At 35.9% G+C, this 17,911-nt stretch overlaps 4 protein-coding genes across 6 annotated transcripts; 3 read left to right on the forward strand and 1 right to left on the reverse strand.

Moving 5' to 3' along the window:
• The first annotated feature begins 269 nt into the window (after positions 1–269).
• Positions 270–2,823, forward strand: LOC144576118 (superoxide dismutase [Cu-Zn], chloroplastic). Its single transcript, XM_078326381.1, has 8 exons — positions 270–580; positions 1,549–1,610; positions 1,700–1,739; positions 1,927–2,022; positions 2,124–2,155; positions 2,251–2,326; positions 2,415–2,468; positions 2,568–2,823. Exons 1-8 carry the CDS (start codon positions 307–309, stop codon positions 2,591–2,593), a joined length of 660 nt encoding a protein of 219 aa, XP_078182507.1. The 5' UTR covers positions 270–306; the 3' UTR covers positions 2,594–2,823.
• A 325-nt stretch (positions 2,824–3,148) lies between these two features.
• LOC144543857 (expansin-A4-like) lies at positions 3,149–5,521 on the forward strand. 2 transcript variants are annotated; one of them, XM_078292297.1, is made up of 4 exons: positions 3,149–3,312; positions 3,403–3,659; positions 4,065–4,377; positions 5,012–5,521. In XM_078292297.1, the coding sequence occupies exons 2-4, from the start codon at positions 3,428–3,430 to the stop codon at positions 5,319–5,321; spliced, it is 855 nt and encodes a 284-aa protein (XP_078148423.1). In that variant the 5' UTR covers positions 3,149–3,312; positions 3,403–3,427; the 3' UTR covers positions 5,322–5,521. The 2 variants fall into 2 exon arrangements, with proteins under 2 accessions (XP_078148423.1, XP_078148422.1); XM_078292296.1 differs by having other exon boundaries at positions 3,149–3,659.
• Positions 5,522–5,990: 469 nt separating this feature from the next.
• LOC144543871 (lactate/malate dehydrogenase family protein) lies at positions 5,991–9,072 on the forward strand. The gene is made up of 14 exons (XM_078292322.1): positions 5,991–6,233; positions 6,334–6,430; positions 6,547–6,633; positions 6,834–6,918; positions 7,021–7,202; positions 7,274–7,344; positions 7,473–7,563; positions 7,652–7,726; positions 7,821–7,922; positions 8,035–8,157; positions 8,252–8,320; positions 8,419–8,487; positions 8,577–8,630; positions 8,755–9,072. Exons 1-14 carry the CDS (start codon positions 6,082–6,084, stop codon positions 8,806–8,808), a joined length of 1,311 nt encoding a protein of 436 aa, XP_078148448.1. The 5' UTR covers positions 5,991–6,081; the 3' UTR covers positions 8,809–9,072.
• Positions 9,073–12,493: 3,421 nt separating this feature from the next.
• Positions 12,494–15,907, reverse strand: LOC144543872 (NAC domain-containing protein 53-like). Of its 2 annotated transcripts, none has more exons than XM_078292325.1 (5): positions 15,322–15,907; positions 14,457–14,663; positions 13,535–13,927; positions 13,230–13,353; positions 12,494–13,081 (listed from the first exon to the last, which is right to left on the reverse strand). In XM_078292325.1, exons 1-5 carry the CDS (start codon positions 15,799–15,801, stop codon positions 12,732–12,734), a joined length of 1,554 nt encoding a protein of 517 aa, XP_078148451.1. In that variant the 5' UTR covers positions 15,802–15,907; the 3' UTR covers positions 12,494–12,731. The 2 variants fall into 2 exon arrangements, with proteins under 2 accessions (XP_078148451.1, XP_078148450.1); XM_078292324.1 differs by having other exon boundaries at positions 13,535–13,930.
• Positions 15,908–17,911: the final 2,004 nt, after the last annotated feature.

Consider the following 17,911-nt stretch of genomic DNA (forward strand, 5'->3'; position numbering starts at 1 on the left):
TTTCCTGTTGCTTCATTCTGACAGTTAATTACATACGGCAACATACTTTTATTATGTCTCCACTCTCCACCATAGAGACTCGATACACATATGTTGTAAGAGGATGACACAGAGAACGATGTAAACCCAACCGTTTAAATACGTTCTGCACGAATCTCGAAGCACACATAATCCTGACCCCCTACATCACCCCCGAATAGGCACCGGACACGTCGGTCACTTGAGAGTTGAGATACATACGCACTCCCAAAACCTCCCTCAGTCCCTTATCTCTCATTCCGTAATCCTGGTAGGTCAATCCCTCTTATGCCACAAATCGAGTCGATACTGGTAGCAGCCATGGCAGCACAGACAGTTTTCTTCTCCACCATCGCTTCCGCTCCTTCCTCTGCTCGCCCTTTCCACGTCGCGTCTCCTCTCTTCGGTCAATCACTAACTATCGGGTCGTCGTCCGTGTCGTCGCTGAAGTTGGTGTCGAAGCGGTCGCCGGTGCTCGTGGCGGCGCTGAAGAAGGCGGTAGCTGTGCTCAAGGGCACTTCTCAGGTCGAGGGGGTCGTTACTCTTACCCAAGATGACGACGGTTTGTCTTCCCCTTTCGTAGTCTTCTCTGGTGGATTTGTTTGATTTTAGGATCAGTAGTTCCGAATTCGTTATAGTTTATTTGAAAAGTGTGGTTTACTGCTGATTGAATATATACATTACGAGTTTAGTGTACTTATTATTGGTGAAAGGTAGCATTTGACTTCCTAATTTTAGTGGGGTCTTATTGACGTGCAGTGCTTATTATGGGTACATATTTATTGGTAAAGCTGTTATTTGTTGATATAATGACGAGTCCGGCTAGTATGACATTAGTGTTATGTGACACCGATTTTCAAAACCTATTGGATAGTCTTTAAATGATAAATCCAAACCGTTCAAACCGACCTACTTCATGTGTGATGTGTTTACATGCAAAATTTATTAATTTTCGAATTATTTTATTATTAAGTCAAGCGGGCAAAAACGAATGAAAAATGAATGCATTAAAATTAACTTAAGAAACCCCACATTTGACACTTGACTTGATATTAAATAAATTCAAAAAATTATAAATTTTGCATGTAAACGCATCACTCATCAAGTGAATCGGTTTGAACGGTTTGGTTTCATGTTTAAAGCCTATCGGATAGGTTTTGGAGTTAGTGTCATTTAGGTTGAAATGACATCGATGTCATACTAGCCGAACTCTATAATGACACAAATTGTGTTATCAGTAAAATTTTGCTGAAATTTTGATTTAATTCATGAAGGTTAAGAGGAAAAATCCTTGATATCAGACCTATTTTCAAAGCAATTAAAACTTGTAACTAAACTGCAAAATAGAATCTGGAGGAGGACATTAAAGTAATGTTAATATGCTTAATTGAATTGAAATCTAAGGCAATAGAATCTCAGATTGAACCCCTGGCCTGCTAGCTCAGATAAAAATGAAAATGTGTTCTAGCTGTGGGTAACTTAAATTTGTGATATAATTTAGACATTTTGGGGTGCTCTTGCAAATGTCAGGTCCTACAACTGTATCAGTTCGTGCAACTGGACTGACACCGGGACTCCATGGCTTTCACCTTGTTAGTTTTCTTCTCTTAGACATTTTCATATATGTATTATTTTTCTTTTTATTGTCTACATGTTTGACAATAGATATTCTTTGTTCCAGCATGAATATGGCGACACTACCAATGGATGCATTTCAACTGGTATAGATTGATATTTTATGTAGTGTTTTATAGTTTATCTTTTTCTATACACTCCTAAGTAGTGCTCGGTGAATTAATTTTCAAATCTCATATGTTAGCTATTGCCAATATTACAAGGACTTTGGTTTTATGTTGTTGTGATATATTGGTCTTGTTATCTGAACTGAATGTGATTTCATCTAAACAGGGCCACATTTCAACCCAAATAATCTAACACATGGGGCCCCTGAGGATGAAGTGCGCCATGCGGGTGACCTGGGAAACATTGTTGCCAACTCTGAGGGTATATAATATTGTCAATATCAAAACTTGTATATTTTCTGAATGCATATCTAATTTAACTATTTGTTTTTATTTATGGTTTTCGTGCGTTTGGAAATTCAGGAGTAGCTGAGGCAACTATTGTTGATAGCCAGGTAAATAATTCATGATTTTGTCTATTCATAAAGTCCTTCCCTCTATGTTTCTGTAGTTATGTACAGTTTTCTTATTTAATTAATGTATCATTCAGATTCCATTGAATGGCCCGAATTCAGTTGTTGGAAGAGCATTTGTGGTTCATGAAGTTGAGGATGATTTGGGGAAAGGTAAGATTGCTTGTATAAGAATTTTATTTTTACTTTTGTTCTTTAAATCACAGCTGCAAGTCTGTAACTAATGGCTTGATCTATCTAGGTGGCCATGAACTTAGCCTTTCCACTGGAAATGCTGGTGGCAGATTGGCATGCGGTACCTTTTTTTCTTTCCCTTTAAATATTTATACATGCCTCGTGTATTTCTTTTGTTGCGGTTTCAGGAATGTGATATATTGGTTTCGTATTTTTGCAGGTGTTGTTGGTCTGACTCCTCTTTGAATTATTGGTTGATGCGTTCTTAGTGTTTTTTAAGACATGTAATATTGTGTTCTCTCTGGCATATCCTGTCATTTTGTAGTCAACTGTGTAGTAGTGTGTGAAGAGGGGTTGTGTTGTATCATGATGTTCATCTGTGAGTTTCTTTTTTTTTCTTTTTCATATTATGGAGGATTGAACTTTGTGTGGATTCTGTAATAGCCAGAACAAATAAATAAACTTTTCATCCCCCATTTGAAATTAGAAAAATGAGTACTTTGATAATATCAATCCCATGGAACTTGATCACAGTTGACACATCTTGTGCATGTGTAATGGATCTTGCCTAAATCAGGTAACAGAGCTAAGATTTTGTGAAATTTAATATCCATGAAACTGGCAGGAGACTGGGAGAGACTGAAGTAATATTTTTCATCAATTTTGTTTACTGTAAATGTACTTATCAAGTGTTTGAAATATGTCCTTGTTTGTGGGCGGGCGGGGGTTGGGATATTGTAATGCTGACACAGTCAATACCAGAATAATTTGCAATTTTGGGTACATTTTACGGTTCAAGGTGCTGTAGAAGAAGTGTGGTAGAAGAAGTGTGGTAGAGAGAACAGCTTTTACGGCGGAATTCCGCAAGTCTCTCAGCACCTCTTATGATACGCTGCCTTACAGTCATTAGTTACAAACACAGCCTAAAGATGGAGAAAAAATTCAACGACTTCCCCTTGGGTTTGGTATAAAGAGATCTCAATTCTAATTCTTTGATTAGAAAGGAAAAAAGAGAAGGTTTTGGCTAAATTAACTAATTATAGTCACAATCCCAGAAAAATAAGGGAGAGAAGTAACAACATGGGCTCGCACGTCCTAGTTGTTCTTTCATTGCTTTTGGTAGTTCTATTGGGAGCTGGATTTGATGTGGCGGAAGCTTTGAATAAACATGCACAACACCATGTTAACCCGAACCACAATCATGACCATGCTCTCCTGGCCCACCACAACCATGGTAAATTTGAATGCGAGAATCATTGGAGCACTGCACACGCCACCTTCTATGGCGGTGCCGATGGGTCTGACACCAGAGGTAATTTCATTTACTTGTTGATTTCTACTTCTATGTTCCATGACAAGAAATAATGCTTAGTTTTTTTTATACATGAAAACATAAGCTACTATGAACCTGAAAAAAAAGATAACTCGAGATCTTTGTTATGCTGAGGTCTCTGATTTCAATTAACATGCTTTTATAGTATTGCAAGATTTATAACGAAAAAATTGTTTTCATCGCATATCCCTCGGGATGGTGATGTAACACCCCTGAAATCCCCTCCATTTTGGCATCAAGTACAAAAAAATGGTAGAACAATCTGTATTACATGGAACTCTGTTTTGCTCCTTTTCAAATGGAAAAATTCATTAACTTTTACAAAACATTTAAAATATGTACCAACAAAGGAAGCAACTGACATGCATATCATGAATTACACAGCCGGAGCATGCGGTTACCAAGACACAGTAAACCAGGGTTACGGTGTGCAAACTGCCGCTTTGAGCTCAGCCCTATTTAACAATGGTGCTACATGCGGTGCATGCTATGAGATCAAGTGTATAGATGACCAAAAGTGGTGCAAGTCTGGTTCAATTACCGTGACGGGCACCAATCAATGCCCCCCTAACTACGCTCAGTCTAGTGACAATGGTGGGTGGTGCAACCCCCCTCGTGCCCATTTTGATCTCTCCCAGCCTGCTTTCCTGCAGATTGCTCAGTATGAGGCCGGCATTGTGCCTGTTGCATACCGCAGGTAAAAGATTCATATCTTTTATTTTTCTCTCTTTAGTGCTTCCTCTTAGGGAATCAAATCCACTGCTCTTCTTCCAGAAAATCAGGTTACTCTTTTTATCCATCCCAACCGTTCAAAGATCTGGTGTTCCTCTTTTGGGATCCGCACATCTCAAATCTGAACTGTTTAAAGCATTTGAACGGTTGGGATGAAGAAAAGCAAGACCTGCTTTTCTGAGAGAATAGCAGCAGATTCTCATCCTCCTCTTAGTTACCAAACGGAAACAAATAAATTTTAATGTTTTTTGTCAATATTTTTTAGACAAATATGTAAATTACTGTGCATAAGCATTGTATATATTCGGAATATTATTCCAATTTCACAGTAAAATTTTCAGTTATAATAGAATTTTTTTTAGCACTAGTACATACTTGAGTAATTTATAATTTTTTTTTTTGAGTAAATTGAATATGTTAGCTGTTATACAATACTTGGGAATCACATATTTCTGAAAATTTACTATTTTATCTTTAAGATTAGCTCATTTTTGTGTCTCTAAATAAATTAAGAAAGCAGGGGATATGAGTGCTTTTCTCATTTTATGAATATCCAATTAGTATTAATGATTAACATACTTTATTGGTGTGTGATTCAGGGTTCCATGCAAGAAACAAGGCGGTATCCGATTTACCATTAACGGAAACAAGTACTTCAATTTGATCTCCGTATACAACGTCGCTGGTGCTGGAGATGTGAAGGCAATGTTCGTGAAAGGGAACACTCTGAAGTGGACCCCTCTGACACGTAACTGGGGCCAGATCTGGTCAACCAATTGTGACCTGACAAATCAGGAGCTGACCTTCAGAGTTGTCAACAGTGATCACCGCAAGTCGACTTCATGGCACGTCACCCCCCGCAACTGGCAGTTCGGGCAAACCTTTGAGGGCAAGAACTTCAGAGTTTGAATATTTTCGGGGTTGAAGAGATGATTAAAAATGCATGAAGAATTCTGAGTACAGAGGTGTATTTATAAAATATGGGTTTCCTTTTTATGATCCGTGTTTGGTTAATTTAATTTCAAGAAATGGATGGATGGAAATGTTGTATCAAATACTATTTTTACTGCATATGTATGACTGTATATATTAGTAATTTTACAAGATTATCATCTGATATAGTTCCCTTTAGCTTAGTATGTGTAGAGAATCAGAATTTGTCTTAATAATAGATTACTATTTTGCTAGGAAAAAATATGACCTGTTCCCTACATGTTAAAATATGACCTGTTCCCTACATTAAAACTTTAATTGATAACTACTTGACTCTACATGTTAAAAGGCCCAAGTATGGATAATTTGGGCCGTGATAATCTAATTGGGCCTGAAATTAGATAGTATCCGCAAGAAGAAAAAAAAGCTAAGGAATCTGTTGCAGATTTGTAGTTTTGCACCTGGTAGTACCGACGCGAAGAGAATCACAAAGAAAGCGCTACAGGAATCTCCAACTGCGTCAGCGTCCACGCTGGTAGACCGGGTTCACCACTGCGCGCCACCCTCTTCATTTTATCATCAGTTTAGATCGTGCTGTCGCGCCACGCGTCCCAGCTCTAGCCTTACATCCGCTACTCTCAAAGCGCTCTATTTCAAACTCCAACCAAATCCACCCCTTTCCAATCCTCGCTCTCTCACTCTCTTTCTCACTGTTTCTCTCTCTCATACCATTTTCATGGCATTATCGAAGATTTCTACCTCCTATTCGCCATCCCATACTCTAAAATCCAAACCAGGTGTGCCATTTCATGGCCACGATGCAAAGCGAACTGGGGTGTCGTTCGAACCGCACAGAAGGCTGAGAATTAGCTGCTCTGTTGCACCGAAGTGAGACTACTCTTGTTTACTTTTGTTTGGATATATCATATATTTCTTTATTGGTTTTTCTTAATATGTAAGGTTCTTTGGTTTTGTTGTGTTATTATAGTGAAGTACAGGCACCAGTTGCCCCGGCAATTCCTTCTGACAAAGCCAGCAATAGAGAATGTTATGGTGTTTTCTGTACTACATATGATCTTAGAGCGGTACATTATCACCTCAAATTTTGTGTTTTAAGAGAAATTAACAACTCTGATTTTTTGTATGAGCAAAGTAGCTCCAGAAGTTAGATACACTAATACAGTCGTGAATTCTGACGCAGGATGAAAAGACGAAATCATGGAAGAGTCTGATCAAAATTGCCGTATCGGGTGCAGCTGGAATGATATCTAACCATCTACTTTTCAAAGTGAGTACCAAACCATACATGTCAGAAGTAGATACAAAGTTTATCATGTTGTTATGTCATAAAAATCGCCTATTTAAATTCCCCGTTCACTCGGGCAATATATCAGGCACCTTGGGTGTGTGTTTCATACTTGCTTCTCCAAAAATTTCCATACAACTGTACAATTATTGGGCTGTGGTTTAATTTGATTATGCAACCAGCTCGCTTCTGGTGTGGTTTTCGGGCCGGATCAACCGATAGCTCTACAATTATTGGGCTCTGAAAGGTCTTTGCAAGCTCTTGAAGGTAAAAATGGAAAAAAAAAATAATAGTAATAACTCAGGATTTCAAAAGCAGCCAAAACTTCAACAATTTTAATTCCCTTCATTTTTCGTTTATTATGAAAAGGAGTCGCTATGGAATTGGAAGACTCCTTATATCCTCTTTTAAGGGAGGTAAGCATAGGTACAAATCCATATGAGATTTTTCAAGATTGTGAATGGGCTCTTTTGATTGGTGCAAAGCCACGGGGCCCAGGAATGGAGCGTGCCGGCTTGTTAGATATCAATGGCCAAATTTTTGCTGAGCAGGTAAATATTCATATTTTTTTTTCTAATAGTTATTTGTTTAGTGTCTTGAAATTTAACTGTTAGAAATGCAGGGGAAAGCACTTAATGCAGTTGCATCCCGAAATGTCAAAGTCATAGTTGTTGGAAACCCATGCAACACAAAGTGCGTACCGGTTATTTTTTTATTTTTTTGAGTAAAGGTTATTTTAGTTTTTTTGTAATGTCAAAAGGTAATATGTTGTTTTCTTAATGGAATTTATTTTATTGATTCTGTGCATCCAATGTGGTTAGTGCATTGATTTGCTTGAAGAATGCACCAAACATTCCTGCAAAGAATTTCCATGCCTTGACAAGGCTTGATGAAAATAGAGCTAAATGCCAGGTGATTTACATATTATAAATATTATAATAACAAGTTCATTAATTTGTTTTAATTATGTCATGTGGCTTACTCAAAGTAATCTCCGCAGTTAGCCCTGAAAGCCGGTGTATTTTATGACAAGGTCTCCAACATGACCATTTGGGGGAATCATTCAACTACACAGGTTAGAATGATGAAGTATAAAAAAAAATTTAGATTTTTTTTGTTTTGTTTGAAAAATATATTCATGGTAGTCTTTATTTTTTCATTTGATTCAGGTTCCTGATTTCTTGAATGCAAAAATCAATGGCATTCCAGCGAAAGAGGTCATAAAAGATACCAAATGGTTAGAAACAGAGTTCACTGAAAGAATTCAAAAGGTATACATGCTACATATCAGGATTGTTTATTTTATATTTTCAACTGTCATACTTGATTATTATAATATAATAAACCTGAAGAATTATCATTTTTTTTTGTTTCTATGAACAGAGAGGAGGTGTGCTTATACAAAAATGGGGAAGGTCATCAGCTGCTTCCACTGCTGTATCAATTGCTGATGCTATTAGGTCCCTTGTTACTCCTACTCCGGAGGGCGATTGGTTCTCATCAGGGGTACTTTTGTCAAAATATTACTTTCTATTTTTTTTTTTTTTGGATTTTGGTAATACTTCTTTAATATATATTTTTAAATGTCATACAAATACAGGTCTACACAAATGGAAATACTTACGGGATAGCAGAAGACATAGTTTTTAGTATGCCATGTCGCTCTAAGGTATGTCTTTAACAAACATGATCCAAACAAAAAACATTTTTATGTAATAATCATACAGTACTTAACAGCTATTTTTTATATTATTTTTCTTTTATCAGGGAGATGGCGACTATGAGCTGGCTACGGATGTAATAATAGACGATTTTCTAAGAGCACGTATAAAAAAGGTTTATGTTGTTTAAAGTGTACTAATTCAATGTAACTTTTCCCCTTTCTGTCATCTATCTTGAAACTTTCTTTATTTGAATTTTGGCAGACTGAAGCTGAGTTACTTGCTGAGAAGAGATGTGTTGCACATCTCACAGGAGAGGTAACTAAATTTAATATTTAAATTAGTTATTGTCATTTTCATTGTTGTATTTTTTTTGTCATTGTTGTTGTTTAGCAATTATATCTAATTTGTACTTGTTTTCGTCATTTTCTAATTATAATAGGGGAATGCATTCTGTGATCTTCCTGAGGATACAATGCTCCCTGGAGAACAATAGAAGAACACTGAAAATTACATAGGAAACAGATATTGCCATCGTGTAATCCATTCAAATTTGGATGAATAATAGCTTGGCGAAGAAGAGAAAAGGACAATAACATATCCTTATTTCATATTCTTATAATTTGTATATCAATAAAAATGGATCCCATATCACTATTTTTGTGTAATAAATCATCATGCTTTTTTTCTCTATTTACATCAATGTTCTTGTACAATATGGATCTTTTTTATTCTATTATTTAATATGTGTATCAATAAATATGGATGATCTCAATTTATATCACAATTTTTGCATAATAAATTACCGTGCTTTTTTTTTTCGCTCTATATATATCGAGGTTCGTGTATAAGGCGGATCATCTCTCTTCTATTTTTTGTGTTTTTCACCACTATAATTTAATATTCTGTTGGTTTTCTCTGTACCTTAAAACAGTTGGAAAAAAAATACCAACTGCACACAGTGGCGGAGCTAGCTACATCCATTATCTCTGGATTTTGAAATACGGTATCAAGTTCGTATGTAGTTGGGTTGAATTTGAGTTTTCTCTATCTCTGAATTTGAGTTTTGTCTATTCCTGACTAAGTCAAAGCTCTCGATCAGTGAAATTGGACGAGTCGTTACAAATTTGATAGTCTTTCATCAATCTATTTCGAAATATGACAACAAGAGGAATGTGATTAAGAATGGTATGATAGCGGGACCACAATAAACCTATTACTTTTTTTGAAAGAAATAGACTAAAATGTTTTACAAAGTAATATATTGAAATTTAATGTAATGCATTAAATTATTTTTATTAGGTTTAACTATTCAAAAATGGATTGAATTTTAATAGAAGAGTCTTGTGAACTATGCTTCTAAGTAAAATTTAATACTTCAATACTTTAGATTAATTTTTTTATATTAATATTTTTTCGAAAAAAATGAATTTTCAATCTAATTCGGTTGATTCCTAATGATTTTCTTAATTTTAATTTATGGTCAATTACCGATTCTGCTTCCGCTTTCAATGAAAATTATTTAATAATATTTTATAGTTTAATAATTTAAATAAAATAATAATAATAATTTATTTTGACTTGAAAATCCTAACTACGCAACTGTATGCACAATGGCACTTGTGCGCACTGATTACTGATTACTGGTACATAGAAAAAGACCGAACACAAAAAAGAAAAAGAAAAAAAGATAAGGCTATTTATTTTTATTTATTTTTAAATGAAAGGCCCTTAGGCAAAATAAGGCTATTGTTACATCCTAAATTCCGTTACTCATAGACTGCTGTGTACCATTAGTAATATAGTTCAACGCATACCAAAGGCAATTACAAATCAAATGCATTCACAGTTCATATGTATAACCAAAATCAATTTCCATTCACAATTTGAAACAAAGGCAAAACGCCCATTTCATTCATGATATTTCAAGTTACATTCCAGCTAAAAAGAAAATTAACTAAGTATTTATCTACCTAGACATCGATCCAGCCTATTTTTGCTGCTATGTCGTGGTCTCAGAATTTCCAATCAAAATTCAGATTCACATATCCAATAAACACATCTTCCTTGTACAAATTAAAGTACAGAAACACCTGAATTCTACCAGACTAAACAAAACACAGTATGACACTTAAATAAGGATTGAATTGTAAACAATTCGTGATGCTCGTTCCTGCACTTGGCAATGTCGCATCAAATTACCGGCACCTCCAGCACAACCGCACTGCGAATGCCTGCAATGGACAAGACAGAATGAAGGGTTCAATAATCTTCATCTCTTTGAAGGTTCTCCAATGAAATCAATTATCTCACACACATACAGTTCCTTTTTACATGTCATGTAGTATTTAACAAGAAATAACCTTTTACACCATATTTTTTGTAAATAAACAGATATCTCTTAGTTGGTACCAAACCATAACAACTTTTGTTTTTGTTTTTTTACTAATATGCAAATGAGCATGGTGCTATCTGAAATTCGGCATATCTTTTGCCAAAGTTTGTAGGTAACATATGCACCAAAAATCATTCTCACCAACCCAACATAATAATATAGCCACGTCAGACAAAATTCAATTTATAGTAATATTGCTTCTGAGAAGCTGTACAAGCACACTTTCAGAATTTAGAAAACAAAATGCTCCAAAAACCAATTTTAGTTAGGATAAATACAGCTATTAGAATAAATAATCATCCTTATGATTTCCTAAATGCTGCCATGAATTTTTCACGCATTCTGTCTATTGTATGGATTCACACTACATATAGTATAGATGTACACTTGACTATTTTAGTTTTGACTATTTTAATCAATATATAAATGCTGACAGCTGTCATGTGATTTTGAACAAGTCAAAATACATTTTGACATCTGTCAATAGCTATTTTGATCTTTCATACTCTATTTTGGAATTTCTTAAATGCACACTTTGCTAGTGTAAATGTAAACTTGAATATTATACCAACATACACTTAGCCATTGTGTAAATACGCATTTATTCAGTTCTTTTTATAAGTTAATAATAGATAGTCGGGATTGTTAACCAGACCAAGAATGGAAGACTACATATATATTCCTAGAACAAACTGAAGGACAAGAGCGAAAACTAGATGAAAATTTTAAGGTTTGAACTTGTTTTTTAGTCGGAAAATATATAATTAAACTAGAAACTAGATAAGATGATGAAGTTAATATTTACAAAATAAAGCACAAAGTGCAAGCTGTAACAGGAATAAGGCTACAGTGCTACGGCTCAATATTCGAGTTTTCAAAATCCTAACGATCGATCCGAACCGTTCATCTTGTTCTCCATATTAATATGTGTTTGGAGACCAAATTTTACATTTTTTTGAAATTTTCTACTATTTTTTTAGATAGGTAGAAAATCAAATATCTGAATGGTGCAGAATTTTTTAGATCAAGTGATTTTCTACCTATCTAAAAAAATAGTAAAAAATTCCCAAAAAATGTAAAATTTGGTCTCCAAACACATTAATATGGAGAACAAGATGAATGGTTCGAATCGACTGTTAGAATTTTGAAAACTCGAATATTAAGCAGTAACACCGTAGCCCTCTATGCAACCCATAGCACCGTAGCCTTACTCCTGTAACAGATAATATTTAAAAAGAAAATCACAGGAACACGGTTCCTTTACATATCCTGGTTTTTATATGGATCAATAAATCAGTCTTATATTTGTATACATATAATGATAACTCCTGATTTTATAATGATAATTATAAATTCCTAGTAAATAAAGAAACCGTAAGGAAAATATTAGCCTCTATTACGGTTCCTTGATTTAGTACATTTTTACAATTTGAATTTCAATTCAAATATGATCAAGGTGACATTTCTATTTTTGAAAACCTACAAAAGAGAAGAAATGCCCAACATCTCACAAATATTTGTTTGGGCGACATGCACCACCATGTAGACAGTTGCATTTGCTTCAAACGACATGCAAGTCTGATGGAAGGGCAGGTGCCAAGGATACCATTAGCTCAGTGCATTGTGTATGCAGTTTGGAAGTTCACATCATCTCCTTCCTGGGCACACTGGTGCCGCTTGGATGGATCTGATCGTCTTTTATCAGGAGGGCTCATTTTTAGGTAGGTTTTAGCACGGAGTTGTATGTGGGGTTTTAGGATTTTGTTGTATCAGAATATCACAAATGGGGAAAATAAATTTCATTCCAAACATAGATCATATAGCACAAGGCACTACTACAGCAACAAGAGGCAAAAAATTACAAAAGGAGCTAGAGCTGACTGACTCAAGTCCCTGACTCAAGTTACCAAAAGGCCTACTCTAGCTACAAAAAAACAGTATCATAGAATCCACTGCAATTTATGAAAGCCAATATAACTAACATAAATATCATAGAATCCCCACACATACTACATAAACATAGTCTAGCGCTCACATACACATAGCCCAATTTTATAACTAACAAGAAGCATACATGCCGTGAGCGAGAAAAGACAGAAGCCACCACGTAAAACAGAAGATATACCACAGTACAACTTTGGGTCTGTGTCAAACTCTACAGATTTGTAAAGAAGCATCTCGCCATTACCTGAATTGCTTGTTACTGTTAGACTGTTGAATTGTACCATGTCAGCCGTCAAATGGACCGGGTCCATACGAGACGTAGATAGGAGAGCAGTTGACTTGTCTAAATTGCCAGGGAACTCCTCAGCAAAAGCTGGTGGTGCAGAAATTGAGTCTAGAAAGCTTGCAAACTTCCCTAATGGTTTCTTATCTGAACAAAAGTTTATATTACCCATATTAAATTTCACCCAGACCAGCAATAGTTTTACATGAGATTCTTCTATTAAAAAGTGCTCACAACTGCCTACAGGCTTTGAAATGGAAAAAAAAAAAAAAAAAAACGCACAACTAGAAAGTACCTGATGAGACCATAAAATCCCCATTCTCTGGATATAACTTATCATTAGCAGCTTCTGGCAACTTGGCCGCAGAAGAAGAGGCTTCTTCACTGCTAATTGGGGCAATAACACTACTCTCATCTGCCTGTAATTGAAAAAAATATACAACAAATTTTTATCTATGCCTATGTTCATTTAATATAATAACACAAGGACTTCATATTACAAGTCCTGTATTCACCAATCAAAGGTGAAATCCTATTAACAAAATATTTTCAAGTTTACATCAAAACCTTCTATGGCAACAAAACCATTTGTTATGTTACCTTGTAAACGAAATCATTATAAAACAAGTTATCATCTGGTGCATCATAATATGTCAGATATTCATCAACAAAGTCGAGCCCAGAATTCTGACTATTTGCAAGAGGCGAGTACAGAGCTTCATTCATTTGCAGAAAGTTGTCTCCTATGTCGAAGAACTCCTCAATGTTTAGAGATTCATTTTCATTGTTGTTATTGATGAGGTCAGATGCCAGATCATTTAGTTCTAAGTACTCATCAGTTTTGGATGGACTCGATTGGTCAATGACACTGGTTGGTGTTGTTTCTTCTTCAGTGGGGTTAATGTCCTTCAACAGCTCCTCCAGTTGGAACATGTCAGATACTGGTACAGGAGGTGGGGCCTCCATTTCAGAGCGGTCACCAAGATCCTGGTCCTGCTGATTCATATGATTCAGTTAGTTTACATTCATAAAATGATATAGTATTGAAGTTAGATAACAAACAAAATAAGAGCACTGCCTTCAAACGACATTTTGTTAGTAAAACAATAAACAAATGAAGATAAGTTTGCAACATACCCTAGGAACTACAAACCTTACAAAATTCCCAAAGTATTAAAAGTTGATAAAAGGATTCAGAATAATGTAAAGCACATACTAAATGATATCTCGTCCACTTTTCATATAACAGTTCATGAATAAAATAAATTCATGATTAATGTGGTCCACTTATAAATAAACCTAAAGGTCAACTATATGGAGTTTCTTTGCAATATTGAGAATTTTGGAAGAATTTTATAATTATGGGTAACATGCAGCCAGTATGACATTCTTCCATAAATAAGAAAGTAGCTTCGGTAAATGGCGATGGCATTTGAAGGAGTGCTCTTTAAGGAGAAAATACAGTAAAATAAATGCTGCAGGGGAATAAAAACAGCAAAATCAATAAATAGTTAATACCAACCTGCCAAAAGTCATCCATTTGGACAAATTCAGGCTTGGCAGTCTCATTAGAGTCCTCATCATCGACATGGCCACCCATCATGAGTACCCCATTGTTTTCTGCTGTGAGTTGGTCCCACTCCTCTTCGATGAAAGGTGCACCATACTGAGCTCCATTCTGTGGGCCCGGCCCATTCTTCTGGAAGATACGACACACGACATATGAATCCTGCATTAAATCCAGATTTCAAGGTTTAGCAGAAAAATTCTAATTTTTTTTTTCCTGCTGTCCAAAGCACGAATTATCCAAGGCAACAAAATAATTATTAACAATGGCAGTGGAACAAGAACAAAAACAAAAAAAATATAAAATAAGGTTTCAAGGTCTTTTACCTAATGTTAAACACAAGGTTCAGCTTCTCTGAGGACATCTACAGAAAAAAAGAAAAGAAAAGAAAAACGCCTCCCAACCAAAAGGGCAAAAATTCAACACCAAATCACAAATTTCTCCAAATGACCTCCAAAAGCTGGTAAAATTTGCTTACATAGCCCTTCGAATTTTGCTCTTTCCTGTATGTCCCTGAAATATTAAGTTGCTCTATTTCAGGACATCAACAAGATCTACAAAGCAAAATTCCGGACATCTGGTTACACAGCATAGACTCATATTCTAAAAGGATTCTAAGGGAAACATTTTGTTAGTCTAAGGTCTTCTTTCTCCCAAGCTGCTCTTTAATCTCACTAACGAGAACCCTTAAAAATTTCCCAGCACGCACCCTTTGTGCCTTGGGGGATAAGAATACCTTGCTCAATCTAAGGAAAGCTACAAAAGAAAATTCAAAAAGGTATAGAACTTAATTTTAATTAACGAAGTATAATTTTCATACCTCGCACACCCCATCTCCTTCAAGGCGATACTCGTGCATAACCCAATTGGTCCTCTTGCCACGCGGAGCTCTCCCATTATGATACACGAGTGTCTTCTTCATCCCGACCACCTTCGCGCCATGCTTGACCTCACGATCCTTCCCAGTCGTCTTCCAGTAACCCTGCTCAGTGCCTCGATTCGTTCTCAGGCGATTGTTACTATGCTTCCGATCAAGCGGGCTGAAGAAGTACCACTCGAGGTCTCGGCTCCTGATCCGAGATTTCGAAGGAAGATCCCAGGGCTCACACTTGTAAAGATCGGTTTCTCCGATCGCGTCCACTCGGAGAGGTTTGTTCTGGATCTTTCGCTTGAGGTAGTAAGTCACGAGTTCGTCGTCGGTGGGGTGAAAGCGAAAGCCAGGTGCGAGAAGAGTCGCCTCCTCCGTCGGCGGGACGGAGGGAAGTGGCGGCTGTACAAAGGAATGCTCAGAACTGTTCATCTAGAGTTGAATGAAAGAGAGAGGAAGCTTCTTTTGGAAGAAAAGAATGGGTGAGGGGTAACGAAGGAGATTTTATGGGGACCGAGTAAGGTAAATTTCTTCGCGGGTGCGTAAAAAGTTCGAAGTACTAATATTTCACGTATTCTTACGACGGTTGACGTGGCTTACTTCTATTGGATGATATTCAGTTTATTCAATAATACGGAGATGTAGTAGGATGATGTTAACAGCAACGGTTGTTTTAGCAGAGCTCGAACTCTTAAAGTAGCGTGGAAATGTCTGCGCTATGACCTAATGTCTTGCGTCATTCCCAAAAAAAATAAAATTATGTATATTTCGCGCGTCGGATATATCCGGCTCATCATCAGTCGTTAAGCTTGGGGAGCCTGTCTCTCTTGGTCCCACAGAAAAGTCTGACGGAGCTCCATTGTACCTTTGTTCCAAGCATAGTCAAGTAGTTCTCCACTTCTCCTCCGTTAACCTGGGTTTGTTTTTAGTTCTCCATTTCTCCTCCGTTAACCTGGGTTTGTTTTGGGGAACCGAATCCTCTACTCCGAGTCCGGGACAAGAATTTTCTGCTCCAAATTAAAAATGATTTATTTAATGGTGACTGGCTTCACACGTAGTAATTGAGGGGACTAAAAATTCCTGCACCCAGGGATAGAGAATTCAGAGTCTTATTTTGGAGGTTGGCAGATAATTTGGTTACGTCTAGCCCAGGAGAATTTTTTTTTTATAAATCATAATTAGAAAAAAAAACATTTTATGAAACTAACGTGATTATTTTTTTTTTATAAAAATCATAATACCGAAATGCCATTTCGGTACTAGCTGTTTTCACAGATTTTAAGAAAAATTAAAGTATGTTGCAAAATTGTAAAAATATCTGAAACTAAATTGTCATTTTAATCCCAAAAAAAAGTTTGAGACTAAAATGACATTTCAATTCTTATAATTTTTATAAAAAAAAATGTAATTATAGTAGTTTCATAAAAATCTTTTTTCTAATTATGATTTTTAAAAGAAATTATGTACACCAATCTTCGCATTTTTTTTTTAAAAAATTTCGACAAAGGGCTTCTCATATGGGTGAAAACGGAGCGGAGGCAAAATTATATTTATATTTATTTTTTTTCCGGATATAAATATGAATACGAAGCGGATCGAATTGAAAATTTATTAAAATAATATAAAAATTATAAAATATACAGATTATACAAAAGTTTATAATATTATATAATTATAATAATGAATACCATAATGTTACTATAATATATATTAAAATGAGTAGAACTAGAGTGCTCTTAAGCTTACCAAAGTTTTGGTGAGCTTAACTCTAAAACTCATCGAATCGATTTCAAATGACGAATTTGAACCGTTGTAACCCACCTACCTTATGTGTGATGCATCTACATGTGAAATTTTTAAACATTCGAATTAATTTAGTATAAAGTCAAGCGGTCAAAAACGTTCAAAAAATGAATGCACTAAAATTAATTTATTAACCTTCTAATTTTGACCGCTTGACTTTATACTAAATTAATTCGAATGTTTAAAAATTTCACATGTAGATGCATCACACGTAAGGTAGGCGGGTTTTAACGGTTCGGATTCGTCGTTTGAAATCGATTTAATGAGTTTTAGAGTTAAGCTCACCAAAACTTTGGTGAGCTTAAGAGCATTGATAAGCCGAAATTGTATCTATTGAAACCTAGGGTTTGTTATGTAAATTAAGCCAAGTTTTGATTAAATTAGGTTTGATTAGGTTAGAAATGTCCAAAAGTTCAAGTTACTGCCCTAGTTATGTTTGTTCTACAGGTAATCAAGTGTTTGGAGCTTAACGAAGGAAAACGGGTGAGTTAGCACGAAGAAATGAGCTTCTGCCACATGCATTGCGGCCCGGAAGAGATCATTTGCGGTCCGCAACCAAGCAAGCCAGAACCAAGAACTCCAGAAGATTTCAGCACCATGCATTGCGGCCCGTAATGGGTATGATTGCGGCCCGCAATGGCCTTCAGAATTCTTCGCTGCAATCTGTTAACTTCCACCATGCATTGCAGCCCGCAATGAATGTATTGCGGCCCGCAATTAGGTCGGTTCAGAGCCCGAA

This window comes from Carex rostrata, chromosome 25, assembly GCF_964058835.1.
Source record: "Carex rostrata chromosome 25, lpCarRost1.2, whole genome shotgun sequence".
In the NCBI taxonomy this organism is placed as follows: domain Eukaryota; kingdom Viridiplantae; phylum Streptophyta; class Magnoliopsida; order Poales; family Cyperaceae; genus Carex; species Carex rostrata.